General features: G+C 39.6%; 1 protein-coding gene across 9 annotated transcripts in view; it reads left to right on the forward strand.

Annotated features, from left to right (window-relative positions):
- The window catches only part of mllt10 (MLLT10 histone lysine methyltransferase DOT1L cofactor), a 647,928-nt gene that overhangs the window by 32,117 nt on the left and 602,943 nt on the right, over nucleotides 1-12,868 (forward strand). For 8 of the 9 annotated variants that reach the window (XM_059638794.1, XM_059638800.1, XM_059638789.1 and 5 more), the window contains one exon: nucleotides 11,372-11,481. In XM_059638794.1, coding sequence (XP_059494777.1) covers nucleotides 11,372-11,481 — 110 coding nt within the window. Of the gene's footprint in view, nucleotides 1-11,371; nucleotides 11,482-12,868 lie in introns of those variants that run through there. The other variant, XM_059638813.1, reaches the window with a different exon arrangement.

The following is a 12,868-nucleotide window of genomic DNA, read 5'->3' on the forward strand; positions in this document are numbered from 1 at the left end:
ATCCTAGATACTCAAGGAGCATAAAGAGAACAGATTCATAAATCCTATAAATACCCCCTTTTTATTTCATCAGTCAATGATTGGACTGCTCTGGTATCTGTAATAATTTGATTGTGCTCTTGGTGTAGGGGAATATAGTCATTCAGTAGTTTGGAACTTATGTATTGCTACAAAGGCAGGGCCCTGTGCATGAACATATGTACCTTTTATAGAAAAGGCAAGTGAAAACCCAACTGATCATGATAAATTGGTAACTGGTGTTATTTCCTAAAGCAGTCAGGTTGTTTTTAGTAAACAATATCTAATTGTAGAAGCACACCCGATGTTGGATATTGGCTCATAACTTGGTTATGCCCATTGAATATGCTCAATACAATGCAAAGGGGTATAAAAACAGATATTGGTGGAAAGGCTCAGCAGGTTCGGTAGCATCTGTGGAAAGAAAGTAGAGTTGATGTTTTGGGTCCAGTGACCCTTCCTCGGAACTCAGGCTGAAGGGATTTGTGGTTTTGTACACTTTGAACAGTGTTAGAATGTTGAGGTTGATGTATGTGGCATCACAGTGGCAATGACTCAACTAAATAAAAGCTTTTGGACCAGGACTTCACCCATGATAATGCCATAACAATCAGAGTTAACTTGCTTCTTTAAACTTTTCTCAAAAAAAAACATATGGGGATATCTGTTCCCTGGCACATTTAACATTGCAATGTTTGCCACCTGCTGACTAGTCAGCACCCTCTTCTTATGTTTTATAGATTGTTGTCCTCTTTGAATTTTGGTGTCCTTGCAATTCTGTCATGACATGTGCAAACTTAAAGCTCCAACAGCATACACTTTTTTTGCCAGCAACCAACGGTTAGTCTTCATGTAGAGACAAAACCGTTCTATGACTTCCAGTAATTTGACTCACTTCATTATGCTATGCTCGGTTCTAGTTGTTTCTGAGAAACCCTTTTGTGCTTGTACTGTTTTATCACTCATTCCTAAACTGTACAGTCTTTCACAGATTTCTTACATGTCTTATTACTATCACTGTCAACTTTCAGCTTAACTTGCTTCTCCTATTTCACCCAGTAACTGAGGACTTTGTTCAGTTCATTCCGTTTGCTTTTATTAGCTTTGAGAGTCATAGAATCCCTAGCGTGAAAGCAGGCCATTGGGCCTGTCGAGTCCGTGCCACCCTTCCAAAGAAGATCCGACCTGGACACATCCCAGTCCTGTAACTCTGCATTTCCTAAGGCTGACCACCCTAGCTTGCGCATCCCTGGACACAATGGACAATTTAGCATGGCCACTCTACCTAATCTGCACGTTGTTGGACTGAGGGAGGAAACCGGAGCAGCTGGAAGAAACTCCTGCAGACTTGGAGAGAATGTGCAAACTCCACACAGACAGACAGTCACCCGAGCGTAATTTGAACCCAAGTTCCTGGCACGGTGACGCAGCAGTGCTAACCACTGAGCCATCATGCCGTCTTTGTTAAAGCCCTGTCTCCTCTTATTTCTTCCTCCCTTTGTTAACTTCTCTCTGGATGATAAGCCTTTGAATTTCATTCTTTTTCCTTTTCAGATATGAGCCTTTGCTTTTCTGTATCTTTTTCTATCTTGAGTTGCATCATGCACAATGGAATACCAGCCTACTTGAGCTGGGTCAAGCTTTTTTAATTACATTTCAGATGCTGTGCTATTACCTTAGTTAAGTCTGCTTTTTTAGCCCCTGCTTTCAACTTTAACCTCAATATTTCCACAATGCTGCTTAGTTAATTGTTCATGTCACTATTAAATGAATCTTTCTGTCCAAGAATGACATAGAACATAGAATGGTACAGCACAGTACAGGGCCTTCGGCCCACGATGTAGCTCTGACCTATTATCCTACTCTAAGATCAAGCTACCTTGCATTCCCTACATTTTAGTATTATCCATGTGCCTATCCGAGAGTCGCTTAAATGTCTGTAATGTATCTGACTGTACAACCACTGCCAGCAGCGCATTTCATGCGCCCACCACTCTGTGTAAAGAACCTACCTCTGCCATCTCCCCTATACCTTCCTCCAGTCACCTCACAATTATGCCCCCTTATAATAGTCATTTCCTCCCTGGGGAAAAAAATCTCTAGGTATCCATTCTACCTATGCCTGTCATCATCTTGTACACCTCTATCAAGTCACCTCTCATCCTTCTTCATTCCAATGAAAAAATCCCTAGCACGCTCAACCTTTCCTCAGAAGACCTGTTCCCCTAGTCCAGGCAGCATCCTGGTAAATCTCCTCTGCACCCTCTCTAAAGCTTCCACATCTTTCCCACCATGAAGTGACCAGTACTGAACACAATATTCCAAGTGTGGTCTAACCAGGGTTTTATAGGGCTGCAGCATAACCTCACGACTCTTAAACTCACTTCCCCTGCCAATGAAAGCCAACATGCCATACACCACCTTAACAACCCTATCAACTTGGGTGGCAACTTTGACAGATCTATGGATGTGGACCCCAAGCCCCCTCTGTTCCTCCACACTGTGAAGAATCCTGCTATTAACCCTGTATTCTGCATTCAAATTAGACCTTCCAAAATGCCGGCAGTGGTAGTGGAATCAGAAACATTAGGGACATTTAAGTGACTCTTGGACAGGCACATGGATGATGTAGTAATTGAGAAAATTGTCAAACCTTTCAGTAAGCATAGCAGAGTTCATCAGGGATCTTAGAAACCTTCAAGTTCCATTAAAGAATAAGAACAAGAGCAGACCAGTCAGCTCCTCGAGCCTAATTCCCTATTCAGTAAGATCATGGCTGATCCAAATGACATTCCTTGCATCCACTTCCCTATCTTTTCCCTGTAACCCTCGATTTTCCCCTTACTGATCAAGAATCTACCTGTCTTGGCTTTAAGTATATACAAGGACTCTGCCCTAACCGCGCTCTGTGGCAAGGAGTTCCAAAGACACTCAACCCTCTGAGAAGAAATTCCTCCTTCTCTCAATCTGAAATTAGCACATCTTTTATTCTGAGACTATGCTGTCTGGTCCAAGACACTCCCATGAGGCGAAACATACTCTCAATATTTACCCTGTCAAGCCCCTTAAGAATCCCATGTGTCTTAATGTAATCACCTCTCATTCTTCTAAACTCCAGTGTGTGGAGTCCCAAGCTGTCAAAGACAATCCCTCCATACCAGGGATGACTGTCCTATGTTTTGCTGATTTTCTTTTTGCTTCCTGTCTTTTCGAGTAGCGGTGATATTTGCTTCCTTTTCAATCTAATAGAATTGTTCTGGAATCTTGGAGTTTAGCAAGATCACAACAAATGCATCCACCAGCAGTGCTGCCACCTCTTATACAACTCTGTAATTTAGGTCTAATTCCAGAGGATTAATTGGCTTTGGTTCCATTTAATTTTCCCAGTGCCTTTTCTTTAATTTAAAATCCTTAGTTCCATTTGACCCGGGTTTCTCACTCTTTCTGGTATGTTTTGTATGTCTTTTACTTTGAAGATTGGCACAACATTTGTTTTAAATTTCAGCACTTTCCTTGATTCTACATAATTTCTTCTGTCTCCCCCTTTACAGACCTATGTCCACTGAGGCTTTTCACTTCAGTTTTACTAGAAGCTTTTGTGTTTTAATTTTTATTTTGCCAGTTTATTCTGATTCAGATTCAGATTCCTTCCCCTCAAATTTTTCACCCAATTTTCCAATCCTCAGTATTTGCTTTCGAAGCAAGGTCATAAATGACAGTCTTGAGCAACAAGATGATTCAATTGTAAATCCTCCAGCAGGTCCTAACCTTTTTGCTTAAATGTCAGATTACAGTTACAAAACACTGAATTCAAACTTTGTTTTCACAATACTTGAAATAAGCTGATTGTTTCCATTGGTACATTGCAAACCCAAATGTCCAAAAAAATTGCAAAAATAAAAACTTTTCTACAGGAAAAAAAGGCACAAACATTTAGCACTGACCTTGAGATTTAGTTGGTAATGCTTGTAAATAGCTCAAGCTTTGCTTATTCTGTCATCCATTATTTATTACTCATGCATATACGTAATCCATTGTTTTTGCCCACTTAGTAACAATTGGCTTGATAGTGATAATGATTTGGAATTAAGCATGGATTTTACTTTTGGTCCATTCCCCTTAAAAATAATAACACCATTGATTTTTTTAAAAAAAATACAAAATGTAGATATTCTCATTTCGCTACTGCGGGAGATAATGAGGTGGCCGTGCGAGATTAAACAGCTTGTTGCACAATCTACACTTTTGCTTTCTTGGTAATTTCTTTTTAACTACCTGCACTCACCTCTCACCATCCTACCTACTTGCCCCAGCCCCACCTCTCCTCCCTATTTATTTCAGAGCCCCCTTCCCCCTCCACCATTTCTGAAGAAGGTTCCCACCCGAAGCATCAGCTTTCCTGCTCCTCTCATGTTGCCTGGCCTGCTGTGTTCCTTCATCTTCACACTGTGATATCTTCGACTCCAGCATCGGCAGTCCTTAGTATTGCAGACTGGAAGCAGATACTTTTACGTAAATTTGCGTCAGAGCAGTAAAATGCATTCTGGAAGGAAACATGGAGAACACAGGACTGACATACTCTAATAAAGTGATTGAGACCAATTAATCCTGTATTGGATTGAGGAAAAAATGGAAGCTTAAGCCAGATACCTAGGTCTTGAAACAGCAGAATCCAGAAGTATGGAATGTAAAGGGAAACTTGGAAAGGAAATCAGGAGAGAAAAGAGGGGCATAAAAGAATAATGACAGTAAAAGAAAATCTGAAGTTATTTCTCAAGTACATTGCAGGATGAAAGGGTAACTGGGGAAAGTGTAGGGCCCATTGTGAAGGATCACAATGGTAATTTGTGCATGGAACATTGAAAAATGGATGTAGGTCGGGTTTTAAATAAATGCTTTATCTTAGTGTTCGCTAGTGAGAGGGATAGTATAGTTAGGAAATCCGGAAGAAAGACTGTGATAGTTACTTGTTAATCAATCTGTTTAAAGATGTTGTCACACATCTCTGGAGTTTGTGCGACTTGAACCTAGATTTCTGACCCAGAGGAGGGACATTACCATTGCACCAGAAAAAACCCCGTAGTAACCAGGCCTGAGTCTACTTAGCTTTTGAGATGGGACGTTTGCAGATTAATATGGCTGTATGCTAAAAAGGGCTGTGATGTACTTGAAGGTGTTGATATAGATTAATTCCTGAGTCATATGGCAGGTTTAAAAGTAGATACATTTCACCTAGCCCTGGAGATGTATCCTAAGCTAGCGAATGAAGCAAGGGAGGAAACAACAGAGACATTTGAAATAATTTTCCATTCCTCCCTGGCTACAGGAGAAGTACAAGAGGACTGGAGGATATATCACTCTTATGCAAGAAGAGGGCAAGACGTTCATCAGGAAACAGGCCAGTCAGTCTAATCTCTTGTGATGGGGAAACTTGGAAACAATTGTGAAGGGTGAGAGTTTAGCAGGCATGGTTGGTAAGTTTGTGGATGACACCAAAATTGGTGGTATAGTTGACATTGAAGATTGCAAAAGGATCTTGATCAATTGGATCAGTAGGTTGAGGGGTGGCAAGTGGAGTTTAATTTGGATAAATATGAGATATTGCATTTTGGTTTTAAAAAAAACCAGAGTAAGACTTTATATAAATAATAGTAGGGCCATGGAAGGTGTTGTAGAACAGACACCCCTAAGGATTCAGGTACATAGATCTTTGAAATTTGCATCACAGGTAGACAGGGTGGTTAAGAAAACATTTAGCACTTTTGCCTTCATTGCTCACTCCTTTCAGTACAGGAGTCAGGATGTTCTCTTGAGCTTATAACAGGATGTTGGTGAGGCCTCTTCTGGAGTACTGTGTCTAGTTCTGGTTGCCCTGTTATAGGAAGGATTTTATGACATTGGAGAGGGTTCAGAAAAGATTTACTAGGATGTTGCTGAGAATGGACAGTTTGAGTTATAAAAATAGGCTGAGACCTTTTTCCACTGGAGCATAGGAGTTAGAGGTTCAGCACAAAGATGACCATTGATCTTCAAGGGCCTAATTCTCTGTAGAATACCTTTAGATTATCCTAAACCTTATTTGCCAAGGCTATCTCATATTCCTCTTTGCCTTCCTGAGTTCCCTCTTAAGAATGCCCCTACACCCTTTAGACTGTTCAAGGGATTCATTTTGAACCCAATTGTTAATATCTAATGTATGATTCTGTTTTATTCTCTAATCTTACCAGTCTTACTTTTCACTCTAATAGAAACATAATGCGTCTGAACTCTCAATATCACACTTTTGAAAGCCTCCCATTTTTCAGTCATCCCGTTACCTGCGAACATTCTACTCTAGTCAACTTTTGAAAGCTCTTGTCTGATACCATTAAAATTTGCCTTGCTCCTATTAAAATGTTAACTTATATGGAAGGATTATTCTTTTGAAACTGATAGAATTATGATCACTAGTCCTAAAGTGTTCTCCTACCAACACTTCAGTTGCTTGTCTTGCCTTAAATCCCCGGAGAAGGTCTAATTTTGCACCATGTCTGCAGGTACATTTACATATTGATAAGGAAAGTTTTCTTTAGCACATTTAACAATTCCTCACTATCCAAATCTTTAACACTATGGCAGTCCAAGTCAATGTTTGGAAAATTAAAATTCCCTACTGTTACAACCCTGTTATTCTTACATATATTGAGATCTTTCTACATAGGCGTCTATTCTGTTCTCTTCTATTGGGGTGGCTATAATGCATTCCCATTAAAGTGATCATCCCTTTCTTATTTCTAATTTCAATCTGTATGTCCATTTGATTTCTCAGAAATATCTTCTCTAATTATGGTAGTAATGTTTCCTCAACCAAAAGCACCACTCCCCCCTCCCCTCTTACCTCCCTTTCTATCCTTCCTATAACTTCTAAAACCTGTAACATTGAGCTACCAGTCCTGTCCTTCCCAGCAAAGTTTCTGTAATAGCTATTTGATGTAGTCTACTTCAGCAAGGCTTTTGATACAGTCCCACGTGAGAGACTGATAGCAAAGATAAGAACCCGTGGAATCAAAGGAAATTTGCCAAATTGGATACAGATATGGATGAGTGGCAGGAAGCAGAAAGGTGATGGTTGAGTGAAGGTTTTGTATCGTGAGGCCTCTGTTCAGTCCGGTTCTGCAGGGATCATTGTTGAGGCCCTCCCTGTTTGTGGCAAATTTAAACAATATAGACAATAATGTGGGGGGGTGAATCAGTTGCTTTGTACATCAAGATATTGGCTGGCTGGTCACATGGGCTAATCAGCGGTCAGTGGTACTTAATCTGTAAAAATGTGAGGTGATGCACTTAGCCAGGACAGTCAAGGCAAGGAATATATGGCGTAGTGTTACAAAGTGGAGGTTGGCGGCCCCTCCAAGAACTAAAACCAAAACATGCAAAGAGGAGTACCATGTGTTATAATCTGTAAAAGGAGTGATAAAAGGTGTGTAACCTGTCTTTCAGCAACTTCTAGTGGTTAAATCAAATAAATCCTTGACATTCACACTAATCAACAATTAATGATTTATTTATTAAACTCTAATGGTGAACAAATTAATTAAACTATTAACAAACTGAATAAACCCCCTTCTAACTACTAACTATTCCCAAATAAAACAAGATTCTCATGGTATGCTGTTTCAATAAATACAAGTCCCACTTATAAAATAAAATTATAAAGGATAGAATTTAGTCTGTTGAAATTACAGCCAAGTTACATGTCTTCCGAAATTCTCTATGCCTTCTCTGTCAAATGTTCTGTTGTAAATGTCTTCTCCATCGATTCTTCTGTCAGAAATATTAACTAGTTGTACCGTCGATACCTTTTTGATTTTTAGATGGTGCAGTCTCTAAGACTGAGAGGATTCTGAGAGAACCAACGATTTTCCCTCGAGATCTGAGGGCTGTTAACTCTGGCAGGTGGCAGTTACTCTCCTGTCTATCTCTAACTGCCCTCTTCTTTTATACCCTTGATAACGTATCGGTTCCCTAGACTAGGATTAGTCCTATGTTCTCAAAACAATCAGGCTTAAATTTAAGATAACAAGGTGTGGAGCTGGATGAACACAGCAGGCCAAGCAGCATCAGAGGTGCAGGAAAGCTGATGTTTTGGGTCCAGACCCTTCAGTTCCTGCCATCTCTGTAACAGATTTAAATTTAATTGGTTTTTGGTATCTAAATGCCTGGTTCAAATTGATTGGCTAAACTCAAAATTTATTGTCTTGGTAACAAAACAAAATTGCTGCTAGGCCTGCTAACTGTACTATTTGATACAAATGTCTCAATTCAGGTACTCTGTGTACTTTCAGACTTTCAAACTGCTTATAGACATTGTGCTTTTTCTGTGCTTTGAAGGTTTAAACAAAATCTTTTAAAGGGACCACACACTGCTTTGTCCCAACATTTTGCAAACACCAAATTTTAACGTACTGCCTTCTAGTCAACAAATACTCTATCCAACTTCAGAACAGTAGAACTGTGGGAAGGCACCCTGGATCAGAGGTATGCATGTCCACCAGCCCGTTAGGTTAGCAGGACAAATATACAAAAGTGGTTAAGAAGGCATATAGGCTACTTACCTTGATTAGTGGAGGCATAGAGTTTATGAGCACAGAGATGCTGCTGAAACTGTAAAGAATGTTGATTAGGCCACAGCTAGAGAATTATGTGTAGGTCTGGAATCAATAATATTATAGGAGGGATGTGATTTGCCGGAGTGTTGAGAGAGTGGATGGACAAAGGGTTGTTTTCCTTGCAGTAGAGGAGACTGAGTTTGGGTGGGAATATAACTGTAATGCATACAAAATTATAAAGAGTATAGACAGGAAGGGATATTTTCCCTTGGTGAAACCAGTAACTCGGGCATTCAATTTAAGGGAAGGGGCAGGAAGTTTAGAGATGTGAGGTTGGTGGGAATCTAACTCACTGTCTGTACATGTGGTAGAGACAGAGCCTGATGACGTTTAAGAATCGAGATGTACGCTTGTGATGCTTAGGCTTACAAGGCTATGGGCCAAATACTGGAACATGGGATTGTAATAGTTTAGCCATTGTTTTCGACCAACAGACTTGAAAGGCTGAAGGGCCTTTTGTTCTGCAGTAGACCTCTGGCTCTCATTATGTTTGTAGCCTAAGTAGTTATTCTGTACAGTGCCTAATGTGGCATCATAGCTAATACAAATTTTGTGCTCCCTGATGTTGGCGTATACAAGATTACAAAATGTTTAATTGGAAAATTATCCTGACTAACACTTTCCCCTTACATCCCAGGCGATTGAGCTCAGTTTCATGGGCCACTTCGTAAATGTCAGTGAGCGTGACAAATCTGGGTTGACCTGAATCTTACTGGCTAATTTGGTCCAGTCCTGCTTTTGGCAATATATATAACAATTGCCTATTCAGGGAAGCTGAGCAGACTACTTTTGTGGGGGGGAAATAAAGTTTCTGGACCCAAACCGCTAACTCTCCTCTCTTCCCACAAGCGCTGCCAGATTTACTGAGTTTTTCCAGCAATTTCTTTTTTTTTCAGATTATTTTTGAAGCCAGTTTTAACCTTTTAATTTGAAAATTGTTGCATTGTTGATTGTTGACTGCTGACAGAAATTTTCTGCTTCTGTTTTGGTAAGATTTTATTTTGTGTGTTTTATGATCAAAAGTCAGCAGTTCAAATTTAGGCACATGGTAATTATGAACATTTGATCCCAGGCTGTAAATGTTTTGACTTCGAAGATTAAAGTGTATGATGTATAAAGGGTCTAAAGGTTTTAAAAAAAACTTCAGAAAAGTACTGTATGTCATCCGGTCAAGATTGTAAAATGTATATCTGTCTCAATGTGTGCATAAAATCTGGGTGTTCTGAATGATGGTGCAAATGATATAAAGAGAATTTTAAAAATTAATCTCATCAGGTGGAGTATAGTTTGTTTCAATATATTAGACCCTCTAATAACTTGACTTAAAGGTATATTTGAATAAATTTATGAAACCTTGAATCATTTTGTCTGAGCAGAAAATAGTGTAAGCGTTTTTATTATCTAGCCTTAACTCAGTACTGTGTGAAGTATGAGATAACAAAGTGTGGAGCTGGATGAACACAGCAGGCCACCAGCATCTTAGGAGCACAAAAGCTGATGTTTCAGGCCTAGACCCTTCATCAGAAAAGGGGGATGGGGAGATGGTTCTGAAATAAATAGGGAGAGAGGGGGAGGTGGATTGAAGATGGATAGAGGAGAAGATGGGTGGAGAGGAGACAGACAAGTTAAAGGGGCAGGGATGGAATCTGTAGAGGTGATTGTAGGTGGGGAGGTAGGAAGGGGGTAGGCCAGTCCAGGGAGGACGGACAGGTCGAGGGGGTGGGATGAGATTAGAAGGTAGGAAATGGAGGTGCGGATTGAGGTGCAAGGAGGTACCTGCAGTTCCCATTATCACCGTGTGAAGTATTTTTGTTTTTCCTGCTAGGAGGAAATAATTTTTGGGATTTAACTTGAATTAGTAGCTAATTGATGTAATAATTCATGGCTTGTGTGAAAGTATAAATTCAAGTCCGTGTGATGTTAAGTATACATGGTATATTTATGGTGCGAGGGTATGAAAGTTGAAATGAAAATAAAACTTGCTATTTTGCATGCAAAATATAAACTATGACATTGGTATGACAGGTCGGCACAACATTGAAGGCCGAAGGGCCTGTACTGTGCTGTAATGTTCTATGTTCTATAACATACATATATGCTTCAGACCAAGCTGTTGCTATCACTGGAGAGCAGATCAGAATATTTGTACTTTCACTGCTACAAAATATTTCTTGTAATGTTCTTCAGTGATTTAAAGAGTATGTGATCAAAGTGATTGCTATGTAGTGGGTCACTCTAGTCTTGTTGATGCATAGTAGATAACATTATAGGAGGGGCATGGTGTTAGAAATTCGAACCGTCTGGATGATTGTCAGGAATGCTGAGCTACAAGGTTCTTTGTTGTCCTTTCAACAGTGCTTCCACGTGCGTCTGGCATAGCGCCATATAACAACACAATGTGTTTAATGTGTCACACTTTTAAACAGTAGGTTTGAAAACCTCATTGGCTGAGAAACTGACACATGCCATGCTTTTCAGTCAACACATTCAGGACATGATTGGGATTATCAAGCCTAGCGTTTAGATGTCTTTTGGTATATTTAAAATGAATGTAATACTGTGTCTTTGTTGATTGTCACAAGCTGACTTATGGAATTTCTTTTCTTAACTAAATTGACAAGGTTTTGTTTGTATTAGAGACAAGGTCTAACTTCTTATTATGTTGTCTATAGTTTGTAATTTTTTTTGTTTCGATTTATGCACAGGTTGGGCCCATGTGGTTTGTGCACTTTATATTCCAGAGGTGCAGTTTGCAAATGTTACTACAATGGAACCTATTGTACTGCAGTACATTCCTCATGAACGCTTCAACAAGGTAATTTAACTGATTAAACCAAAAACAAAATTACACTAATTTTCGGTGGTTTAAAATATGAGCCTACAAATGCACGTTTCCAACTAAATTGTACCATGCTTGAATTTTAGAGCTATCAGTAACTATTCATCTTGGTTACTACTATTGGAATAGTTTTTGGCTTGCATTTTGAGGAAACTGTTCGTTTGTTTGTTTGTTTTTTCTTCCATTTATGTAATGTGTAGGAACAACTAAGTTTCATTATTTGATGCATTCTGGGATATGGCATTATTTGTTCCATCTTATTACAGGTGGTCTTCCTGTCTCTGGACATATTTAGTCCAGTGGCTCGGTGGGTATCCTCACCATTTTGAAGTTTGTTTCAAATCGGGCCTTTTAAGTTATTGGGTAGTTATTCTCAAATATTAGTTCCCATATCTGAGAGAAAAACGTAAGTTAGGCAACTTAAATTACCAGCATTTCGCTCCATTATTTACTGAAATGCACTCCCATGGCCTCCTTGAGCATATGCCAGGCGCCATTCCCCCCCGTCCCAAGAATTGGGCCCAGTACTGCACTGCCTGTGTTTACATGAAAAAAACCTCTCCTGAATACATTTCAAAATATCTTCTACTTATTTCCATACCTTTTACACCATGCCTATCTCAATGTTGAGAAAGTTGAAATCACCTAATATAATTACCCACTTATTATTTTTACAAACCTCAGTAATTTGTCTACTTATCTGCTCCTGTACTGCCCATTGTTTGTCTGGTGCCTATAAAACACTCATAAGCAGTATGCCTGCCGCTTTTTTATTCCAGTGTTTACCCACAAAGCCTCATTTGAAGACCCTTCCAAGATATTGTCCCTCCTTACTGCAGCAACTGACTTCTCAATTAAAAATGCAAAAATCCTTCTTTTATACCCCACCTTGTCCTGCCTGAAGATTGTATACCCTGGAATGTTGATTTGTCAGTCAGTATGCACCCCCTCCCCAACAGAAAACGCATCTGTGGCAGCAGCATCACAATTCCATGTGCCAATCTGTGCCTTCAACTTGTCTGTCTTACGTATAGTAATCCAAGCTTTAAAGTAGATGCCATCCAGCCTGGTGTCATTCCCAAGAAACTCAATATGGCTGAACTTCCTCTGCCTTGGGTTCCTTTAAGTAATGTGTCCCTGTTGTCCTTATGCTGTTTCTCCTGTCCCTGCCACAGTTTTAACAGGGCTAATGTTAATAATTGTGAAATTCAAAAATCATTAATTGAGTGTGGAGTATGGTGTGTGTATTTTATAATAAACTTGTTTTGATGAGCTTCCCATTATGCCAATGTGGTCCAAGATCAGACTTGGGGGCTTGCTCTTTTTCGTTCATTCAAGTTGTCTGTACATCCAAAATAGAAGC

This window comes from Stegostoma tigrinum, chromosome 2 (assembly GCF_030684315.1).
Source record: "Stegostoma tigrinum isolate sSteTig4 chromosome 2, sSteTig4.hap1, whole genome shotgun sequence".
In the NCBI taxonomy this organism is placed as follows: Eukaryota; Metazoa; Chordata; class Chondrichthyes; order Orectolobiformes; family Stegostomatidae; genus Stegostoma; species Stegostoma tigrinum.